Consider the following 22,838-nt stretch of genomic DNA (forward strand, 5'->3'; position numbering starts at 1 on the left):
CTTTTGTCAACACTGCGGCTTTCCATTCTTCGGACACTGGCTCATACATCTCATCATCAGCGCCAGTATGCCTCACGCAGCCCCATCTCGCGAAGCGCCTACCACAAACACCGATCTCTCTGCTGGGGCCGAGCTGCGACTTGGAGAGTATGCCGACGAACCCACCCTGAACACCTCCGAAGCACGAATCATCCTACTCAAGACACTGTCGACACGCGCCGCGCGAGGACTACACTACGAAGAGACCGAGACGACGACCAAGACCCGCGACTACCTGGAGATCTTTGCCGTCTTCAAAGAACTAGCCGAGGCGCAACAGGTGGAAGGAATCATCGATTCATATGGCAAAGGGCTAGAGCGGTTCGAGAAGAGTCAATTGGGAAGTCTGGTGCCGACCAGCGCAGAAGAGGCAAAGGCTTTGATCCCCAGTCTGGAGCGCAAGGTCGAGAATGGTACTCTCTCTGACGAGGAGTTGGAGGGCATTTGCAGAGAATTGCAGCGGTTGAAGAGACAGGCTCAACTTTGATTTGCTTTTGGGTCCTGTGTAAGCTAGACGCAGCTTCTCACAAGTCTCACTGCATCGGCATCATCTCTCGCGCTTTATTGTTCTTCACTCGACTGTGAGAGAGGTCCTTTTGGGCAGAAGACTCTCTGTACTATACCCTCGATCATCCTCTATCCGGCAAACCTGGACTTGGACCGTGGACCTTCTACAACAATGTCAGAGATGTCCATCAATCAATCGTTCTCCTCTTCCGGAATCGAGATCTCTGTGCCGACTCGAAGATCAGTCCTCATGTTGGGCTCGTCATCAAAGGCAATCTTCAGGTCAGACTCTGGTACTTTTCTAGTTGATGAAACTAGATTCGCATAGCCAGAGGTCGACTTGATCTTTGTCTATCTGGCAGACATGCCACCATGAATCAATGTTAGCGATGAATTCAGAAAAACGCAGTAAATACTGCAAAATGATACCCATTGAAAGAATTCATTCATGTTCGCTCCTGCCTGAGGAACCATCTTCTTGTGGCACCTTCCCTTTCCCCTCCATGTACCTTCCCACCATTTCCTGTCATCTTCTTTTCTATCCTCAACCGCCTTCACGAGACTCACACAGTGGTTTATATCCAGGTAAGCATTACCATTCTCCCAATTGAAGTCATCCTATACTGGGGAGGCATTTTGTGCGAAAATCGAGAAATTGGTTGGTTCACCCGTCCACGCGTCCATGGGCGTTTGCATAGCAGTTTGGCTCGCTGCCATCAGCAACACCGCCACGCATTCTGCTTCATCGACCGCCCACCACTACGATGACTAGACCAACCGACCTTGAGCAGGTAGTTTGAACCAGAAGCTTCTGGTTCAATCTACATCTCTCTTGTCATTGGCTTTCTGCTTCGCTCATCCTGTTTGATCCCATCAAGGCAACGACTCTTTGCCTTTTCCGTTGGAACCTTGGCGGCTTGAAGTTGATCACAGCTGGCCAAGCTTCAGAACAATGAACGAGCGGGTTATGAGATTCACCTTTGGGTCAAATCGAGGCTCAGTAGGTGCCTAATCGTCTCAGTATGCTTCCTCGAGCTAAGCGCAACCTTGTGCTACAATGGTGACAAGTTCTTCACGCTCTCTCTCACTCTCTTACGCACACATGCCCCGATCTCTCTCTTTTTTTTCTCAAATCAATGCGTGGCTTAACGGCTCACTGTTGTCACAGCACAGGAGCCAAGAGTTTTGCAAACGGATTCAAAGCTATATCAGTCGTTAATCATGGCTGGATATTCACTCTCCTTTTTTCCTTCTCCTTTCCAATTCGATCCTTCACCTTTCCAAGATATCTGTGAAATCCTGAGGTCACTGGACCATTCTCTTCCATCTTTTGACAAGTTCATCCACATTACACTGTTACAACTTATACTTCCTGATCTGCCCCCTTTTCCATAACTCATCATGTCTCAGCAACCAGACAGGAGGAAGGATATACGGAGGTCTCAAGAGAATCCGGACGATAGTCGTTCACAACACTCTGGTAAATTCTGTCCTTCACCCCTCTATTGCAAACATCCCATATCTCCAAACCCCCTTTACTAGGTACTAATATATATTCATGATCAGATCAGTCTAATCCGTTGCAAGCTCGTGGATTGGCGACAAACCCCTTAGATATCCCAATGTCACGCCCATCGACGCGTGCAGAAAGTGACTACTATATCAAGTACCCAAAGCGGGAGAAATCGTATGAGAGGGTGCGGCCACAACCGCAACAAGACCCGACCGTAGTTCAGTATGAGAAAGGTCATGTTACCATCGTCAATAATCACTCCCACTTCCCAGGCCATTACGGTGCGGATCAGCAAGATTTCACTACAGAGCGTGGCACAGGCAACTACGATGACGAACTAGACGCTCCGCTACATCTAGAGCTCGAAGGAGAACGATACAATGACGCGAAGCGGCGTGACTTGACTAGCTTCGACGAGAGGAGCTCTGGCCCGCCTCCAGATGACGACGAACCCATTCGGGGACGTCAGCCCGAACGAAGGGAATATGGATATCGTGATCGTCGTCGCCGCTCGCCTCCCCGAGACGATCCTCAGGGCCTTAACTCACGAAACCGGTGAGCCTTCTCAACCCGAAAGGCTGCAGGGTGAAGTGAAAACAAGAGTAGCAGGCCTGGCGAAGGCGATGTCGTTTTCGCGATCGCACTCTCGTGGAGAAGGTCAGAGTTTTCGTATGGAACTCGATAAGGGGAGAGGGACTTGGCTATCGTCGACTGAGTTTTATGTGCTCTTTTCGGTTTTTCCTTTCTCTTTTCAACCAACAGTGCTGGCTAATCTCTTCCTCTTCCTCTTTTTCTTTCTCTTTCACATTGACCTGGGAATTGATCAACATTCATCCCCATCTCTGAGCTGACGAGCTGGCGAGCTTGAAAGAATCACCGCCATGGCCATCCTTGGAGCTAAACGGAAAGTTGCCTGTGGTTATTGCCAGTGTGGAGGAATTGTCGGTGAGAGAAGCACCCACACAGATAGGGCGAGAAGGTGTGATGGTACGGGGCTAATGTGTGATGGCTGATTGCTTCCTGACACAATGATCCTGGTGCCTGGACAGGGCTTGTGCAACAGATCATGGATTGTGCGACATAGTTTGTCAATTAGTTGAGATACCCAGGTGGATTTGAGGAGCTGCTAAGTAGAGCTGTAATGTAATGAACAACGACATTGTGCTATTAAAGTATGAAATGACTGGCTGAGATCTCGGCCTTCATCCCAGAGATGCCTTGTCTTTGCCAAATCTTGTCTTTGCCAAATCTTGTCTTTGCCAAATCTTGTCTTTGCCAAATCTTGTCTTGTCAAATCTTGCCTAAAGCTGCCTTGTCTTACCCTTTCATCTCTTCACTTGCCTAAGGTTACCTTGCCTTGCCTTATCCTGCCGTGTCCATCAGTGTGCCTATTGCCTTTGTACATCAAACAACACGATTTGTGGACTGTCGTGATGAGCCAGGCACCTATGTGTGCAGAAATGCGATAATGACACAAAGACTGTTGGTCTTGTAGAACCAGTGTCATATGAAGGTGTAACCAAGTAAATGTGAATAATACTAAGTACCAACTCTTCTTTCTCTCCATAATCACCATCTCATCTCAGCTTCCTGGACAATCTTTCATAATCTGAATATACAGTACAACATTTGACATGCAGACTCGACTTATCAGTAATCGACCGCATATCGAGAGACCTTGATTCGACCATTCGACCAAAACCCAAGGATGTCATCACCATCCAGAATTCGACGAGGACCTTCTTCTAACGACGAGAAAGACCAAGAAGGATCGAGATCGAGATCGAAATCCATGTCCATATCTAAATCCAAATCCAAATCCGATCGACACCGAGACCGAAACCAACTCCGAGACAAAGATTACCATCGGTCATCTCATTACAAGAGACAAAAAGTATCTAGTAGGAATGCACATTCTCGACATGAGCGGAGTAAAGGCCAGGAACGCATGGCTAGAATCGATGAGAATTGTCCGAATTCTTCGGTGCATAGATTGAATCTGGATCCGAATCCGGAAAGGGACGAGGGTCAGAATCAGGGTCAGGGTCAGGGTCAGGGTAATGGCGACGCTGGCGGCGCAAGTCCAAGACAAAGGTATAAACCAAAACCCAAACCCAAACCAAGATCAATACGGAGTAATGGGTCGAATGGAGGTAGAAACCATGAAGAGGATGGCGATGATATGGAGGGCGGCGTCCAAGATCAAGATCCATCGAAATATCCGGATTCATCCTCCTCCTCCAGTCCCACCAGACCGAACGACAGGCCAAAGTCTGGGCGACAACAGAACGATAGTCTACAGAAGGAGATGTCTAACACAGCATCGCCCCCTGCTACAATCGTAGTCCGAAATCGTCTCCTCATAGAAGATGGCTCCGACATGACAAATGCAGAGATCGAGGATTGTTCATATCATCTGGACCGGCCTTTGCCTGTTTGTCTTCATCGGGTGGAGAGAAGTCGTAGGATGGTAGCCGCCATCAACGGAAAGAGTACAAATAAGAGGTGATGGAAAAGGGAACGGGGTAAGCTAAAGGGGAAGAAGGTCGATGACGGTGGGAAATAACGGTCGGTCATTTTACCCCCTTTTCCCTTTTCCCTTATCCCTATCCCTCTCCTTCCCCCAACGACCACTCAATCCTCATCCTTGACTTTTATCCTTATCTTCCAGGTTCAACTTTGCCAAAGATTCCAGCAGCGGTAACTCATCAAAGGCCACACTGGAGGGAATGCGAAAGCTCGCGCAGTACATTTTTTTGTTTGGAGCAACGTTGCGAACATATCTGATCTCCAAATCCAGAGCCGTGTCAGTTTGAGAAACTTCAGCCCCAATAAAAAATGATATCCTGGTACAGATCTCATCATGTTCTTCTTTCTCCGTCTCATGCTTGGCTTGAAATAGATAGAGGTGGATCAGGGGTAATTTCCTATCAGGTGTATGAGGTGTGAATTCGGCCTCACGACCGTGATAGATACCTCTGAAAGCATCGAGGAATTCAACTGCACTGGCAGGCAAGTTCATGACATAATGGTCGAATAAGCGTGGTTCTTGATAGATTTTGGTATCTGCATCAGCCATTTCTCGCGCCCTGGTCTTTTCGGCTTCGCTGGCATTTCGAGAGACTTTGAGTTTCGGCACGATGGAGACGGAACGAGGAGATGAAGCCAGATCGGCGGTGGCTTGGCGAATGAAGAGTCGACCGTCCTGACAGGATGCGGTGACAAAGTCGTCGACTTTGTTTCTTGTGATTGCATCTTGGAGACTGGCGTAGGAGAAGGGATTCAGGTCGTTGGCTCGTACAAAGACTTTTTTCTTGCCGGATGGAATGGCAAATGGACCGACTCCCGCCATGACGTCGCATACGGCTTCGGCTTCATGGAAGGTTTCCCATAATCGTGCGTGTTCCGTGCCGAGACGAGTGTTCCAGTAGACTTTTCCAAAGTTGAATCTGAATTCGCATTGTGATTCATGCACGGTGACGTCGAGATCGTCGGGTCCAGCGAGGACTTCGTAGGGGAATGTGCGGAAGACGGATTCTGTGCCTACGTCGTAGGTTTTGTTGATGACGGTGGTGATCATGGGGTTTTTGTCGAGGAGAACTTGGCCGATGAAGTGTTTATATGGGAGATATATGTCTCGTAAATTGATGTGGGCGACGTGACCGACAGCGGCGAATCCACCGGGAGTTTCTTTCTCGTCTTCTGGTAATTCGGGAAGAGTGGCTTCGAGAATATCATGCATCGTCCAGTCATCATATGTGAGTTTCAAGTCGTAAGGTCGTAATCGAGCAGCTTCAGATTCGATCAGTTGTGTTAGAGTAGGTGACCAAGTAGATGGGTCGTCGGTCTTGATTCCCAAGCTGAGTAAGAAGCATTTAGCACCGGGATTGGAGTCATCGTCCATTAAAGGCTTGATCATAGCGAGTCTCAGGAGCTCCCCTGAACGTTCCAGGTCTTTTCGTATCTGGCCTAGTAATTTGACATTGGATACACTTGCAGCAGACAGGGGAATGACTTTTTGGAAGAATGACCGGTCCAGAACTTTCATGGACCGATTCACAGGAGGTCGAAAGACGGATGGGGTTTCTGGGGAAGTCATTCTGAGAGGTTTCTTCTTGTTAGGCTTGAAGCAGGCGACAGAGGTCGAAAATAAACGTCGGACATATGCTGCCATGCAATTTAGAATGCCCCGGATGGCGCGAGGGTCGATATGGTCATACGGCGAACATGAAGCCTTGGTCTGGATTGTATGGAAACTTTTTCATGTGACTTGATAGACCATGAAATAAATCTTGTGGAAAATTAAAAGTGCGGCAATGTTGCTGTTTTGGGAGATGCCGCTACTTAGAACGGCGCGCCGCGCGTGTGTTGAAGACGCGACGCAAAAGGACGAATGACGATGACGATGACGTCTACATCTACTGTACATCGACAACGACAACGACCATAGTGTGTCTCACAACAAGACTTGACCACCGTCTCTCACCATGCAGATAAAACACCATACCACTCGGTAGCAGCAATGTCCAAACGAACTCTAGAAGGATTCTTTTCTCCCGCTTTGAAAAAGCCGAAACTGGATGACTCTCCCTCGACAACCACCAAAACCCCTTCCACCATACCACCCAACTATCAAAATCTCCCCACAACAAACCACCCTACCTATCCCTGGCCAATACCCCATTTCCCTCCTCATATACTCTCGGAACTCGAAACATTAGTCACCGCCGATGGCGAAGAAATCCGCGACAAACCACATCTAGATCTCTTGTATTTCCAACCATTCATCCCTCGAACAATCCAACGAGAAGTATTTGAATTCCTCCGCTCGCAATTATTCTTCTATCGAGTAACATATAAAATCAAACGATTCGGCAAAGAAATGACGATTAATACACCGAGATTCACGACTGTGTTTGGGGTTGATGAAACTAGTCGGTTTGTTAATGACGGAGGAGTAGCAGCAGCAGCAGGCGGAGCCGGGCTGTTTGAAGCATCCAACGGACCTACCACAACAACGACGACGACGACGACGACAAGAATACGATCAAACAAATACAAATGCCATCCCCGCCCTATTCCCGAATGTCTCGACCTGCTTCGTCGAGTCACCGAAGCCTGTACAAACACGCAATACAATTTCTGTTTGGTCAATTACTACGCGACAGGAAGCGATAGTATTTCATACCACAGTGATGATGAATTGTTTCTAGGGCCGGATCCCGCTATTGCGTCGTTCAGTTTAGGTGCGAAGCGGGATTTTCTTATGAGGCATAAACCACCGGCAACATCGAAGGATGATTCAAGTGATGTTTCCGCGGCCAATGCGAATCGTGCAAACGATATTAAATTGTCACTTCAAAGTGGTGATATGATCCTGATGCGTGGATCGACACAGAAGAATTGGTTGCATAGTATTCCTAAACGTGCTGGATCGCAGAGTGATTCTGGGAGGATTAACATCACTTTGAGGCGAGCGATGGTGACGGCGGGAACGGAGAATTATTATCGATACAATGTTGGGCAAGGGCCTGTGTATAGGTGGGATTCATCCAGGAGGGAGATGGTGCTGTGGAAGTCGACTTGATCTCCAACATAAACGAAAGAACAAAGGAGATATGACAATGTTCAACAACCGAAGATATGCCATTGCCTACTACTCATATCAAGTATAGCTGGAAACCCAAGCAACCTAGACCTTAGTCATCTGTTCCGGATCCCTCGGCATTTGAAATCTTCAACTTGGTTATGTTAGGTTGATACTTTGGTGGTTGGAATCATAAGCACCGAAAGGACGACCCGTCCGCTAACGTCGCAGCAATCCAAATCCAATATGCTGTTCACATCCAAGACAAGAGTGGAATACCATGGCCCAACGCGTAAACATCATATCTCTTGCACGCCTTGGTGTAAAATTAATGATACCAAACATTCCATCTTTTCCTTTTCCTTGACAACAGTGAGAGCGTGAATGTACAACTCCCTGTATACAATTTACTCTGTGCGTTCCGTTATTTCCTCTTCGGTCGGACCCTACCCCACTTGTACCAACGGTCGTGATGGAAGAGTGTTGCTGGCTTTCCTCTTCTCCGCTCCAGGCCGAGCTTTCCGTTCTGTTTCAGATGGATGCCTCAGTTCCATAGGGCTAATGGCAATGTCCTGCGACACATCATCGTAACGGTCGTGGCGACACAAGCTTTCTGCCTCTCGTTGCAACATGGCGGCGTCCACCTTGAGACTAAAATCCATGAGGTAGCAAAAGGTGATTTCCAGTCGACCCAACTCTCCTTCTGTGACTCCGCCGACCTTGCTGAATCGTCCGTGAGGCCATGACAGGTCCTCAAGAGCCTTCATGGCGACACGGAGACAAGCCAACAACAGGCGATGGACGTTGCGTGGAGTCACGGGAAGTACTCTTTCGACAATAGCTAGACGTGTAATGTACAAGGAAGAGGCAAGATAGACGGCGGTCGACATGGGACAATACTTATGCATCCGCATGAGGTAATCCTCGGTCGAGATTGGTGGAGGACGTTTTGAGTAGAACTTTCGAGCCAGGGCTCCGTGCTGGATATAGGTGGGCTGGGCGTTAGCTCCGACAATCTGTGAGACTGAGATGGGTTCGCTGGCATGGGCTTCAGGTGATCCGATCGGGGTCTTTGCAAAGATGACTCCGTCAATCTCTTGGACATGTGACCCGGGAGGTCGGAGGCTCATGTTTTCCTTCTTAGGTGTCGTCACATCTCCGGGTGTGAGTTCCCTGAGTTTGGAGAGGCCTTTGGCGGGTGAAGAACCCCGACTTCGAGCGGGAGGAGTAGGAGGAATATCCCCGGTAATCTGAACCAGGTTGTCGATGCTACGACACAGTAGTCTGAGCGCTGCCACGGCTTCCAGCTTGAAGATGTCCACGTTCTCGGATGTGACACCTTCCAAGCCTTCTAGGCTAGGACTCTTGATGTCCGGAAATATGCCCTTGTCATTCTCCGGCTCGGGAGGGGCAGGGATTTTTGGAGACGAAGTGGTTGGGCAAGCTTTCGCCTCTTGCGAATCATGTTCGTCGCCAGCTCCCATGGTGGTGGGTAGACCGAGACTGCGGTCCTGTCTTCAGCCGATGTCGAAGATATAGGAAGGCGTGAGTAAGGAGGAAGACGGTGTGGTAAATGGCCGAGCAGAAGACTGCCACATGGTCATGCCAGTGACGGGGCGATGTTGCTCATTGAAGAGCCCAACAAGAGGATATGTGTTCTTGGGGAGTGGTTGTCGTGGTGCTCTTTGTAGCTGCGAAACACTTGAAACGGCGATGTTGATGTTGGAACTGTGGGCCAAAGATCTCTGTCAGAGGTGTTGAGGGGTCTATCGGCCGGCTTCGTAGTTTGTCGTAACTCGAGGTCGAGCCTGAGGTGACAATTGGCCGGAAGGCGGGAGTGGCAGTGACAGTAGGACCGGAGGGAGGGAGGGATGGCGGGAGAAAAAGGCAGGTTTGACTTTGAGGGTTGCCAGGATCAACAAAATGAGGTCCGACCAGGCGAGCCCTGCACCTGGGATGCGGCGGATCTTATCAAAGTTCCCAGTCGCACAGGGTGGGTGCAGTGAGGTTCAGCAGAAAAGCGAATCTGGGGATTCCCAACCCGGATGGTCCTGTTGAGATGTTTTATTGTCGAGGTGGCACGTGAGTGGAACAAAGGCCCAAAAGGGAATCTTTTTGGGTATCAATTGGCAGATTCGAGGGTCTAGACGGATCTCGTCAGGATGGGATCCCCGCTACGATGCAACTAACCGGTGGGTTGCGGACGCCTGTGGCTATCATGTCAGGGCTCGAAGGCGCTTACTCCTCACGAAACGGCGCCCCGCGTAGGCTTGGGCACTCACTTGGCTTAGGCACCGTCCTTTTGCACTCCGTCTCCTACTAAGCAAAGGCAGCCACTACTAATTCTGTTCCTAGCTAAGGCAACAGTCGGAGAATCTATGCCAATAGCCACATCATATCCTAGACACACACAAACGACGAGGCTCGGAAATATGTCAGATGGAACAATCCGATGACCTTTGTTACTTGTTGCCAACACAAAACCCTACATGTCACGCGCCAGGGTCCCGAATGTCAAGTATCCACTCGACTGCGTTAGCAAAGCAAGCAAACCAGATACGTAGGACAACATAAGAGAGATCGGCACTGCGTCGACTGATAACCGGGCTGCCGACTTGGTATTTGATCGAAGATCTACCAGATCGGAGTTGGCATGCAGGGTGATAGGTCGTGTTGAAGTTGTAGTACTATTGAGAACGAGCAGCAATAAGGGAATTGATGATGAAGAAAGGTGTAGAGATTTGCGCTATTCTATGTTAGTGCCTTGCACTGGCCACGGGAGGTTCTGGGCTTGAACCACTGCTGGCACTATGTAGATTTAAGGTGGAGAGGGGCACTGGAGGGGCATTGCCCCCCTCTTCCGGCCACTGGGGGGCGACTGTCGCCTAGAGGTGGTGGATGGTGAAAGTGTTGCCTTGTGTCTGAGTCATCGTGAGTACTTGGCAATGACCTGGTAGGTACCTACGGAGTATGTACGTGATAATGCAGTTCCTGTATAGGTAACCATCGGAAGCCTGTCGGGTAAGGCAGGATGCGTCCTTGAGTCTGCTGCCATGTCTGCATGCATGGCGCAACCATCTTTGAGCCTCAATTGTTCGAGTCAAGTTGCATGGGCATGAACTCATCGTGATTGGATCATTAGAAAGGGAATCATTGGTGAAATCCCCGCACCCTAGTGCCCAACAGGATCCGAGCTGCACGACATTCTTTTCCATTCAACGAATAACAAGTTCGCTGGCAACGACATGACAGGTCTGATCTTATATGTGGAAGAAGCTGAATGGAGAATGTATGCAATGTAATGATAGAATGATAAAAATGAAAAGGATGCCCATCTAGACTTCCAACCAAACTCCAAATTGTCGAAGCGAGTGTCCTGTTTCGCTCAGGGTTGCCCTTTCCCTTTGCCTCATTGACGCCTGCCCTACTTGGAATTTGAAATTGAAAATGATCCACCAACGCCTGCCACTTTCCCCTTCCTATCTACGGTGAGACCAACAATGACAAATGTACTGAAGTCGGCCCTCTCCATCTGAGACACAAGAAATGTATAAGCTCAGCAGCAACGCCATACGCCTTTTCTTCTATCACGACAGTATTCCCAAGGCTTTGCAGCCCTCCCTCCTCTTTTGTCGTGTTATCCTGTCCGTTGTTGTTGTTGCCATGGAACTCTTTTTTTGGTCTTTTGATTTTCCCTGTGAACGCCGTTTCCTCAAACCAAAGTAGGTAAGTGATGGTGTGTGCATGTTGTATGTGGAAAGAGATGTCGTCAATGACGAGAACGGTCACCGCGACGGCTTGGAGTGTCATCAACGATGACAACACTTTGTCGGCGTGGACGAACCCCCTCTGATGTCCCCGGTCGCCGTTGGTCACGCACAGGTTGCTCAACCTGGACTCGGCGACGATAGTCATCTTGAGCTCGATCCAATGCCGACCTGCTGGCTTCTCTGCCGCCGGCAACCGATGAATGATTATGCACAATGACGGGACGGCGGGTTTCGGCGATGAGTTCAGCCTCTTGGTCTAAGCGACGAAGCCGCTCTCTTTCCAACCTGTCCTCCCTGTCGCGTGCCTCCGAGGAACGCTTGTGCTTTTCGTGGGCTAGGTCCTCTCTGAGCCTGGATGCCGTGTCCTCGACGATGTTCACTCTGTCCTCGAGGATGTTTACCGCCCTCTCAGCTTCGACCCGCCTTCTGGTCTCCTGTGCGAGCAGATGATTGAAGTCTGCTGTCAGGCGTCGCACCTCGCTGTCACTACAATGACGGTCGTGCTCCACCCGGCGAGAACTAGGACGCTCCTCCCGGTTGTGGTCGGTGAGATACTTGCCACTGTCTCGCTTGGGACGCCTCGGCGGTGAGATGGGCTCCACCCGTGGATGAGCCCCTTGATCATGGACGTGCTGGTTGCGGGCGACCTTGACCTTGATGTATCTTTGAGGCTCTCTCTCCTCGACGACATAGTCGTATTGGTCTTCTTCCGGATATTTAGATCGAGACTCATGTGGAAGCTTTGGAGGCAGGGGAACAAAGTCGTCGTCGTTGTCTCCTCGGTGAGTTGCCATCCTGAGAAAAGGCCGCCGAGGTGGGGATGGTGACGGTGTTGGTTTTGGTGAGCGATGTCGAGGTGGTGAGAGGCTGCGGGTTATCCTCTCCCGATGACGACTTCTCACAGGAAACTCCTCGATGACGTGGACTCGTCTTTTGCGAGACCGAAAGAGGTTATAGATCTTGTCACCGATGGTCAGCCCTTTTGCTGGCCTTGTTGAACGGACAGTGCGGTAAGTGTGACGCACCTGTGGGCTTCTTTCAATGACAATGGGTTCAGGTGAGTGACTATGGTGGCTTCTGCTGTTTCGGCTGGACATCAACACGTTGAACAGAGTGACGTTCTATCTCCAGAAGATGATGGGTGATGCTCCTTTATACGGACAGAAGTGTGAAGTACAGAGTGTTGGTCGCAATGATGGAAACGAACATACAAACAGATTGACTGCTTGTTTGTCGACTTGTGCGCTGGGCAGTGGATAGGAAATGTTGATGAAGATGTTGAGTATGATGATCTGGGTCTGGTTTTGGGGGTGAAGGTCGATGATATCAGTCCAGGGTAAACGTCGTCAGCCCTTGGGCATCCATGACTTTTAATACTTTCACAGGATGACTTTCGCCTCGGTCATGGTGATGATAGAATGGACGGCGAGAAAACAAAACTAAATTTGAGAGAACAAGACAAGCGGAAAGGGAGTCAAAGGTCAAGGCTCTGGCCCCGATGCGATGATAGGCTTGAGGGTTTGGACTCTTCCGGGCGTATGCAAGCGGGTCACGATGAGGGCGAAAAATACAGTTGATTGGGGACAGGCAAGGGATATACAGGGAAGCAGACCTTGTTTTCTCAATGCACGGCTGTGAGAAAACGGCTGACGCCTAGTGGTCAGAGCGTGACCAGTTCGAGGCATCTTTCAGGCTGGGTCGCGACATGGCGGATAAGGCAGAAAGGTTGGTGATTTGGGCGTTTTGCTGGATCAGTCCGCTCGACTGCTTGTCTAGTCAAGCTTTTGCAGTGGAAGCATGTAGAACCAGTGACGGTGGGCAACCAGGCCTCGGAAGAACAGTATGGCAGTGTCATTGAAAAATGTCAAGTGAGCCAATGGTGACAAGGCTACAACGATAGCAGAGTTTCCGACCCCAAAAGTGATGTTTCGTGACCGCAACCAACATCTCCAGGGTGGGTGGGTGGAATTGGGCTCCAATAAGCGATTCTTCACAACGGACAATCGAGGCGAAACAAGACAGACGGTGTGCTGGAATTTGTCTGTTCTATTCTAGCTCTTACGACTGTCTTATTTGGACACCCTCGGCTTGACTGGGATGATATGGGGTCATGACAAAGAAACCCTCGCAAAGCTGGACGTTTGACCTCCAGCCCGTTGTGTCCGCGTTGGTCCGGTGAATGAACAAACAGGGATGGTTCCGCGGATTCTGCGCATCAATCATTCGATTGAGAATGAGGTTGAAGGGCTGATGAGCCAAGCGCGTGGCGTTGTGGCTGACCCTCGAATCAATCGACCCACGAGACCAACAGAAGCAAAGAACGCCCGGAAGATTCACGAGTCACAACTCATCACTCGCCCAAATATTCCACTAAAGTTGCGGCCTGTGGGTCCGGGAATCTCCTTTCCCGCCTAGCGGCCCCCCCAGAGCCCCTCCACAGTGGCTGAGCATGCCTCCGATATCCTCGAAGGATCAGACCGCCCAGGACCGAGTGCCAGGCCCAGGCTGCCCAGGCATGCCTCGGGCGTCACCGTCACCATATGCTAGGATTGGGAGTCACCACCTGCAATTCATATGAGTAGATCCCCTGTACATACGGAGTAACGGATCCTCTGCGGGTGAGGCGTATGAGGTGTATGCGGGAGCGTATCGATAGGCTGGACGTGGTGATGTCGTAGCCCCTCGGCCAAGCCTCTCGACCTGGTAAGGGTGTGATACGGAGTAGATGCCTAGGAACCTGGGAACCTGACCATGATCTACGTGCTTATGATGCTGTACCTGCTTGCCTAAGGTACCCTACCTTTGGTATGTCTACGCATATCATGCTATAATGTCACTTTACTGTAGCCGCCCAGCCCGTACCAGCCCCAACCATGGCCATCCAAGTGCAAGTCCAATGGCCATCCAAGTGCAAGTCCAAGTGTCATATTCCCCCCAGTGCCCCCGTCCATCTTGCGTCTTGTATCTTGCATCATGCATTTCCATCTTTACATCCCTGTATCTCTTTCCCTACCTCCATGCTCCCCTCCCCGGCTGCCTTTTCATTTCTTTCTCATTCTATTACTTTCTTCTCTCTCGGACCCCAGTGGCGTGTTATCCGAGGCATTGGGTATGGGTACCTACGTAATGGACAGAGCCACAGAGCCACGAATCGCGTTACAGTCACATTGTAAGTTAAGTAGTTACATAGTACCTGCATGCGTGTTATTCTTACCCCTACCATACTTAGGTAGTCTTTCCGAGAATTCGCGACTCCGCCGTGTGAATCTTGGTATCTTGGTATCTACCCAATGCATCTATACATCTATCTTCAGCCAATTTTTTTTCGTCCGCATATAGGGCTAGTAGGTTCCGCCTGTTTCGTCCGCCATGTAAGGCTGGTTTGTTCCGGTTCCAAACAAAACACCCCTTCAGCCACTCTCTTCGGCGGTTCATGCAGTCATGCAGTCATGCAATGCAGTTCATGGCATTTTATGCTGGAATTATGGAATCATGGAATCATGGGAGTCTGGAGTTGTGGACGCTGATGGATTGGTATGATGGGATGGGATTGAATTAGAACATAGGTACCTACTTCTACTTCTGTATACTATTCCGTTCAGTTCAGTTCAATTCGGAGGCGATCTTACCTTACGCAGTGAGTATAGGTACCTTGCAGCTGAGTTCCATTCCATCATCAAATTCTCTTTCAATCTATGTATAGGTAATTCTCTCACATCCAAACTCCCTTTCTCGGGCGATGCACTCTCAGACTCTACTTACACGTATGGACCTACTTTTGGGTATGTCCCTATGTATATTGGGGTCTACTGGTGGCGACACCCAAGTCACTAAAGTTAAGCCGGTTTAACCTAGTACATGGCCACGATGGCCTGTCTGCTGACTAGGCTGTCTTCTCTCCGAAAGAAAGGAACGCCTAAAATAAAGTCATCAGAGAATCAAGCCCTCTCTGATGAATCTGGTATATGTACATACATTCATGGATGCCTATTGAGGCCCCTCGACTGGCCAAAGGGGGCCATCTTTCTTTCTGCCTTATGATCTCCTTCCCTAGGTACTTATGGTACCTATCATTCTGCCAGCCTGAGTCATATTAGTTTATCTCGTGTGGCAGAGTCATCAAACTTGGTGCTGGTCCAGCTGGAGTGAAACCGCAGATGTTGTGCTATTTGTTGTTCATCACAGTCACTTGATACTTCTGACATACATTAGCTGCGGTGATACTGTGTGGCACTGTGATATATTTTGGTGACACGCGTTGGGTGTGTTTGTAAAAGGTTTGTTTGTCATCAATGTTTGTTTCGTAGGAACTGAAGTTCTTCCGTTGGGTGCCGCGGAGCTTAATCCAAACAAGGTACTGGTGGCACTCTACGCCAACTCTTGTTGGAAGTCTTGTTTGTCTTGATTCCAAGCCACATTCATTCCTGATATGCCCCTCTATTTTAGTAATCGATGCCATGATCAATTTTCTACTGCACGCCTCGTCTCGTCTCGTCTAGCATTGCCACTATTATCATCGATCCACTTCGTTTATCTGTTTAGAGTATACTATCAATATGCAGTTTGCAATTTGCAATTTGCTAGTGTAAATGATCTCAATTATTGTATTATTCATTTTGCTGCTTTCCATATATACTAAGTACTTGACATTCCAACTCGTTAATGTTTTCAAGGTGCAGGTGCAGATGCTGCTTCCAGACATGATATTGCCACATTTTCATTTCCTTACAGACTAAAAGATAGACCGGCGCAAATCCCCACGCCGAGTGTCAGCAACAGAAAACTCGTGCTGCAACCGATCGACGCCGCTCCGGTGCTTAGACTTGGAGCTGGCCGCGAAGTTGTGGCAACGACGCGTGCAGTGCTCGCCACGCTTCCTGATGCCGAGGTCTCCAATGCTTGTTGTACATTGAGCGTTGAAGTTGCCGCTGCCGTTGGATTACGGCGGTTCAACTCCCCCGTCTCTGTCGTGTTTGTCTCCATTGTGCTTGTCTGAATCGTGCTTGTCTCCGTCGTACTTGTCTGAATCGAGCTTGTCTCCGTCGTGCTTGTCTGAGTCGAGCTTGTCTCCGTCGTGCTTATCTCCGTCGTCCCTGTTTCCGTCGCCTCTGTCTCCCTCGCCTGTGTTTGCATGGCCTGGGAGCAGTAATTGATGAATGTGGCCAGTGACGGTAATAGCACCGGAACTTCTGATATTGCTCGAGCCTTGAGCGCATCAACACAATCTTGACACCCGTCCACTTGTTGAGAAAATATTCCGTTACTAGGGCAGAGTATGGATGCCTGTAGACCACAGCTTTGACCATTGGCCGGCGCAGCATTGCAAACATTGTAACACCCATCCGGCACCGACATATCCGGCCCGGTTTGTCGTTCAACATAAACCGCTCGCGCTGTGATCTCTGGTGGCGCCGGCTTTCCACCGTGGGGAAAGCCGTTTCCATTCCAATCTTTCCATCCATTGACACGGCTGGGCTTTGCTGGCTCCCAACTGTTCCAGCCTTGGGTTTGTGAAGCAGGCGCGGGCCAGTCTTGCCAACCCGTCGATGTTGAACTAGGCTCTGGTGGGCAACTAGGGCCTGGCTGGCCGTTGAAGGCAAAGATGTCATAGTCGAGACCGAAGATGGGTGGTGCTAGATTGAAATATCCTTCAGGGGGGTAGTAAGGGGTACAGTTGTGTGGGTCCCAGTCCACAGGGAGTGGTGGTAATGGTTTGACAGCAAGACATTCGTCTGGAGAGCATACGAATTCATCACTTGGGAGATTCTGCTCAAAGTTACAGTCGATTTGTTTTGGGGTGCAGATGGTGCCAGGGGGGCATCCCCACAAATAGTTGGATGGCAACGTAGTGGGTGCTGTATAGGTTGGGTTGATCGTACGCGACGGGCACGTCACCAACCCAACAAGAGACTTGGTTGTAGAGCACGTCTCAAACTTGGTCACAGTATCTGTCACTGTCGCCAGCTCAGTCACGTGGACCACATTGGCACTGGTAACGGTGGATGTCGCCGTCTTGGTTTCAATTTGTTGCTGGGTTTCCGTGTACAGCTCCGTTGCCGTATTGGTGATATAAATGCTTTCAGTCGCTGTCAAGATATTAGTCGACGTCGATGTCACTGTGATCGATTGATTGTGCCATTGAGTCGACCACACAGTACTGTAAATCGTGATTGCATCTGGTTTGGCCCACTTGGTTTCCCATGACGTGACCAAGACAGTCTCTGGCTTTTCCCATTGTGTTTCCCACACTGTCACGGTTTCCTTCTCGGTCTTCTCCCAATCCTCCCATTGCGTTTCCCGCTCGCCCACATAACCAGCGCTGGCTCCAGCAATTGTCAAGGCTGTGAGCAGACAAGAAGAGGGCCTCATGGTGTGATGATGTCTTTGGATATCTCAGTAGAGCGATATTAGTTCACTATATGGACATATGTCGTCCCATCCGGAGCACACCAGGCAGGAGCTGAAGTCGCTCAACCACAGTTACTGCTGTGATCATCTACGGTGGCAGATAAACGAGTGACACTGAGGAGGGATATGAGTGCAAGGCCGTGGGCACGGCCGTCTCTTTGAACCTCTCCGACTTTGTCCTACCTTATTTCAGGGCGCTGCATGTCATCGGACATGGACAAACTTTGCCCGATGCCTCATTGTTGCAGCTGTACGCCTTGGCTTGACGGCGGTGTCAATAGTCTGCAGTACGCCAGAACTCCTCACGGAGAATTGAAGCATCCATCAGATGTCGGCCCCAGCCCAATGATTGGCACAGTCTCGGGGCCGGATCCCTAAAGGCCTGGGCAGGGAAGGCTGCATACTGACTATTCCCTGACTAGATACTGACCGCTATGAGAATTCTGTTAGTTAGCCTTCTGTCCAGCCGTGCAACAAGAATTTCGCCCGCAGATAACTCCCTAGCTTGAAGAGAAGCTGGACGGCTTGAAGGTTGAAAGCGTGGGCGGGATTGGAAGCTGTAGTTGGTATAGTCTGGGGTCACTGAGGCTCCGCATGAGAAAGCCTTCTCGGCCATGTGGTGATGCAGAAGTCGAAGCTCGATGAGGTTACAACGATGGCTTAGATTTATTCCGGGACAATCAGCCAATGATCACGTGCCAAGCCTCAGTAGTGACTTCCCAAAATACACAGCCATCTGACGACGTCCACAAGGAAAGAGCGGGGATGAAGCACGCCGAAGAAGGCGCATCCCAACTATTCATCTGCTCACTTTGAAGTCAAGCATCAAACTGCGTCCAAACGAGTACTCGTAACACGGCCCAAGGTCTTAATCAATAATACCGCAGTCAATGGCACCTTTGTCCTTGGGGTCCAAGCCTCGATATGTGCCTCCATGACCTGTCACTCCTCGGATAGCAGCATCCCACGGATAATCACCGCACTTCCCCTGCCTCACCTCCTCTTGATACCGCCCTTGCACCTACACGGCACATTTCCAATATTCTACAGATCGAGGACGATATCCCTGTTCTTGTACAAATTGTCCGTGTCACATGCCCCATGTCAAACAATGCTGCTAGAAAGCACCATCGACCATGACCGCAAGTTCTTGTCTCCCTCCCAGCCACCGTCCGTCATACCACAACATGTCTCAGTTCCTATCAACAGGGCGCAGCTTACGTAGCCTCAATTACAACTGCTGCTACAATGACCTTGGCCACATCTCATCCTGTCCTTTCCACACTTCCAAATCAGCACATCATGAGGTATTCCGGTACCCAGCTATCAGGGAGGGTAACTTACTGCAATTCAAGGCGTGCTCGTCTGGCAGCATGTAAGCATCAGTTGACTCCACTCATGTAGGTCGTTCATCAACACCCTTGTGTCTCTTTTGCTATCATCCCTTTGCATGAAGGCCTCGTTATGGCCCCGACCCTCGACACTAAGCCCGCGTGGCCTCCTACCACACCTCGGCTCAACGACCTCTAGAAGAAATACAACGATGTTGCCCAGTCCATTCGGCCCCTAAATGCGGCCCATAGTTCCACTATCAATGACACTACCATGTCGAATATAGCGCCCTGCAGAATCGAGTGCGCCAAAGTCGGCCGGTTTACTCTTGGCGATCTGCCATCCCTTGGACCTTCAGTAGGTTGCACGACCGTCTGGCAATCTGTGACCTGGGGTGAGACCTTTCCCACAAACTACCTCAATTGGTGTCTGTTCCAGTTTCTTTCATCCTGAATGAACGAGGACGAAGACTCAAGCAATGCCAGAGCCCCATGCCATCAATATGTCCTATCTCGTTGGCTACTCCCTCCTCGCCTTATGGGTGAGCTTGACAAACGCAGACGAAGTAACTCGAAGACTATGCATGTGGACGCAACCAAGAGTTGGCGTCGTTCGAGATGTTGTCTATCTTGACGGAGGTTGGCAACAATACTGCATGTGGGATGGCTCTGCTTGGGTTAGAGATACCCAGATTAATGGACCTGATCATATCCAAGGGCTCTTATATACGATGGCCTTCAACCGCACTTTCAAAGCTGATGCCAACTTTACGGATCTCTTCGAGGATTTACACGCCACGGGAGGTGTGAACGACAATCCGCCTTTTATGAGCGGGTATTTGTTTGCTGACGATTATGAGTTCTACACCTATGGGTAAGCATTACCTCTCCCTCGCTTTATTTTCATCATCTGACTGCTATAGCGGCCTATCCCTCCTTGGAACTGATGCCGATTTGCTCAATGGTCAACTCTTCGAACCTGAACGCGACTCACCCAAGTACAATCCTGGCATCAATTTCGCAGTCAGCTACGATAGCCACTACGAGCCCAACCTTCCAGAACCCATTACCACAAATGTCACTCACGGGGCCGGGGTCAGTGTGACAGATCTACATATGGGCTTCTACTTCTCAGGTCTACAAACACCCCAAGGCGATGGGCTGGTTGCCTTTGGGACCAATAGGGCTGAGGTGGCGTATAATCAACTGCTAAAAGTTGAAATGACCCCAACGCATCTTGCCAAGTGGCATGAACTCCCTCTTCCAGACACTGTAGCTGGTCGCGGTGGCGCAGGCCTGGCATGGGTACCGGTATCGGATCAGGGACTGTTGGTCGCCATTGGTGGTGTCGAGTATCCCATGGATGCATACGGTCCTGGATATTTTAACACGACGATGATTCTGCAGAACAACGCTACTGGCCCTGGCTTCATGGAAACCGTCTCAGTGTACGACGTCAATAATGATTCTTGGTTCAGTCAGCCCACCACTGGCAATATCCCTCCTCAGCTGACAGGATTCTGTACGGTGGTCACCCACGAGGCGGAGCCCACTTCGTATCAGATCTACCTCTATGGCGGATACAACGGCGTCGATTTGTATGGAGACATCAACCCGGATCTGTATATCTTGTCGGTACCTTCTTTCCATTGGACGAAAGCAACGCCACCCAGGCCAGATCCGCTGGGAGGCCGTTGGGGCCATGTCTGCGTAACCCCATATCCGGATCAAATGTTTGTCATAGGTGGACAAGGGAGCTTTAATACTCCGAAACTGTCCGAAGGTAAAATCGTTGAGTTTCTGAATATGAGCAGCCTAACATGGCATGACGAGTATAATCCCAGAACGTGGTCGAATTATACAATTCCTCAGGCGGTTAGGGATGTTTCAGACCCTGCTCGTACTGCAGATGACATGGATGCCGCTTTGGCAGAACTGTTCACAACGAGGTACACTTTCGATTCTTCACCTTGGTATCCATATCCGCCAGCCTCGAGTGGCGGCAAGAAAATCCCACTGGCAGCCATATTGGGTGGCACGTTTGGCGGTGTCGCCCTGATATCAGCATTATGTGCTTTGTGGCTGTGTCGACGCAGACGTCAAAGGAGACGAAATCGAGAATCGGAGATTTCCAACATGACATCCACGACCATGGTAGACTCAAACCATCTGGTTAACGAATGGGTTCATGGTCAGCACAAGCAATCAGTATCTACAATTGCCATGAAGGCTGACGGCAGTGACACCCAAGGATCAGATGTGGTCGAAATTGGAGGTCGAGCTGTACGGCTTGTGGGCAGCCACACTAACTCGCCTTCCCTAATGCTTCCGTGGAGGATACCATGGGCAACTGCCGAAGTCAGTGGCGAGTCACGACAGGTGGAAGAACTACCCGACACTTCGACTGGACCACACGGGAAGTTTGACAGGGGGATCGATGACCCTGATCGACGCCCTGGTGGCACCTCGCTTGGTCCTGTGGTCAGCAGTGATGGTGCAAGTACGCCCAACATGACAGAAGGCGAGGGCACACTGACCACTCAGGGCCACTCAACGCAATCTGACAGGATCCTTTCAACACTGGGAGGAGATAAAATAGCCAACGAGCTAGAAGAGTCTGGGTCAACAGCAATGCGGAGCAGTGATTCAACAACATACAACATTGCATCGCCACGACACGATTCTAGCGTCAGTAGTAGCCTCGCTTTGTCACCATTAGACACCATGACATCGTTTTACGCGCAGCAAGTCGAAGGAGGCGGGGTTGCGAGACAATATGGCGATGCCGCCGATGGGAGCGGATCAATTGCCACAGTCAACTACTCACGACCTGTGCACCGGCGCCACGCCAGTAGCATGAGCAGTGGTGTGCAGATTATTGAACAGCATACAGCGACGGTAGCGTCCTCAGACCCCTCCATTCCTTCATCGAATCCAGCATCACCACGTTCCTCGATTCCTAGGAAACCGGTTCAAGGGACAGTATCGACATCGATCTTGGATCAAACGCAAAATTCAATGCCGAGACGAACATGATACGATAGGCGCAGTTGGCGAGGAAACGACATAGGAGGGATGCCAACGATTGTGTGAAAAGATTTCATACCCGGACTTGGCCGCACGGGTTTAACGGATGAAATAAAGCGCCATGTCACAATGCAGTATATCTGGGATCATCATTTTAGCATTTCGGATGCTCTCGTTGGAGTTTTTCTACGGAATATATATAGTATGTACTATGTATGTATATATAAATGACCCAAGTCATGTGAACCGCTCACCATTGCCTATCCGGTGAATCTGTGAATCTCTAACCAACAAAAGCTTACTCCGTAGACAAGTTACTAGGTACTTACAAGTAGATAGGCTGAACTCGTGCGCATGCTCGTATACACTCCGTACTGTACCTAACCTTTGAGGGTCGGTTCGGCCCGCTAGACTCCAGCCGTATTCCCCCTTCCTCCCTCACTTGCTCTCTTTCTCTTCCTCTCCCCATTAGCAAATCGGGACTCGTCAATGGAAAGCCGGGTCGTCTACAACGAATGTAGGGAGAGCAGACTGGCCGTCAAAACGGCAATCTCAAGGCGTTCTGTATGCTGGAAAGGCATCGCAAATACCATGGGGCGGGGCGTGGCGTGGCGTTTTCACGCGCTGTGAACTGAGCCACTATCGTTAGCCATGAT

General features: G+C 50.1%; 6 protein-coding genes across 6 annotated transcripts; 3 read left to right on the plus strand and 3 right to left on the minus strand.

Moving 5' to 3' along the window:
* Nucleotides 1-7: 7 nt before the first annotated feature.
* On the plus strand, nucleotides 8-995 carry PV10_07107 (uncharacterized protein). Its single transcript, XM_016371969.1, has one exon. The coding sequence runs from the start codon at nucleotides 68-70 to the stop codon at nucleotides 524-526; it is 459 nt and encodes a 152-aa protein (XP_016221301.1). The 5' UTR covers nucleotides 8-67; the 3' UTR covers nucleotides 527-995.
* Nucleotides 996-1,947: 952 nt separating this feature from the next.
* On the plus strand, nucleotides 1,948-2,618 carry PV10_07108 (uncharacterized protein; the record flags this gene model as incomplete). Its single annotated transcript, XM_016371970.1, has 2 exons — nucleotides 1,948-2,026; nucleotides 2,113-2,618. The coding sequence occupies 2 exons, from the start codon at nucleotides 1,948-1,950 to the stop codon at nucleotides 2,616-2,618; spliced, it is 585 nt and encodes a 194-aa protein (XP_016221302.1).
* Nucleotides 2,619-4,700: 2,082 nt separating this feature from the next.
* Nucleotides 4,701-6,158, minus strand: PV10_07109 (uncharacterized protein; the record flags this gene model as incomplete). The annotated part of the gene is made up of 1 exon (XM_016371971.1): nucleotides 4,701-6,158. One exon carries the CDS (start codon nucleotides 6,156-6,158, stop codon nucleotides 4,701-4,703), a length of 1,458 nt encoding a protein of 485 aa, XP_016221303.1.
* A 1,523-nt stretch (nucleotides 6,159-7,681) lies between these two features.
* On the minus strand, nucleotides 7,682-9,660 carry PV10_07110 (uncharacterized protein). The gene has a single exon (XM_016371972.1). It carries the CDS (start codon nucleotides 9,128-9,130, stop codon nucleotides 8,093-8,095), a length of 1,038 nt encoding a protein of 345 aa, XP_016221304.1. The 5' UTR covers nucleotides 9,131-9,660; the 3' UTR covers nucleotides 7,682-8,092.
* A 6,481-nt stretch (nucleotides 9,661-16,141) lies between these two features.
* Nucleotides 16,142-17,785, minus strand: PV10_07111 (uncharacterized protein; the record flags this gene model as incomplete). Its single annotated transcript, XM_016371973.1, has 1 exon — nucleotides 16,142-17,785. The coding sequence occupies one exon, from the start codon at nucleotides 17,783-17,785 to the stop codon at nucleotides 16,142-16,144; it is 1,644 nt and encodes a 547-aa protein (XP_016221305.1).
* Nucleotides 17,786-19,658: 1,873 nt separating this feature from the next.
* On the plus strand, nucleotides 19,659-22,364 carry PV10_07112 (uncharacterized protein; the record flags this gene model as incomplete). The annotated part of the gene is made up of 2 exons (XM_016371974.1): nucleotides 19,659-20,029; nucleotides 20,079-22,364. 2 exons carry the CDS (start codon nucleotides 19,659-19,661, stop codon nucleotides 22,189-22,191), a joined length of 2,484 nt encoding a protein of 827 aa, XP_016221306.1. The 3' UTR covers nucleotides 22,192-22,364.
* Between the last annotated feature and the right edge of the window lie 474 nt (nucleotides 22,365-22,838).

Source organism: Exophiala mesophila, assembly GCF_000836275.1.
Source record: "Exophiala mesophila strain CBS 40295 unplaced genomic scaffold supercont1.5, whole genome shotgun sequence".
NCBI classification, from domain to species: Eukaryota; Fungi; Ascomycota; class Eurotiomycetes; order Chaetothyriales; family Herpotrichiellaceae; genus Exophiala; species Exophiala mesophila.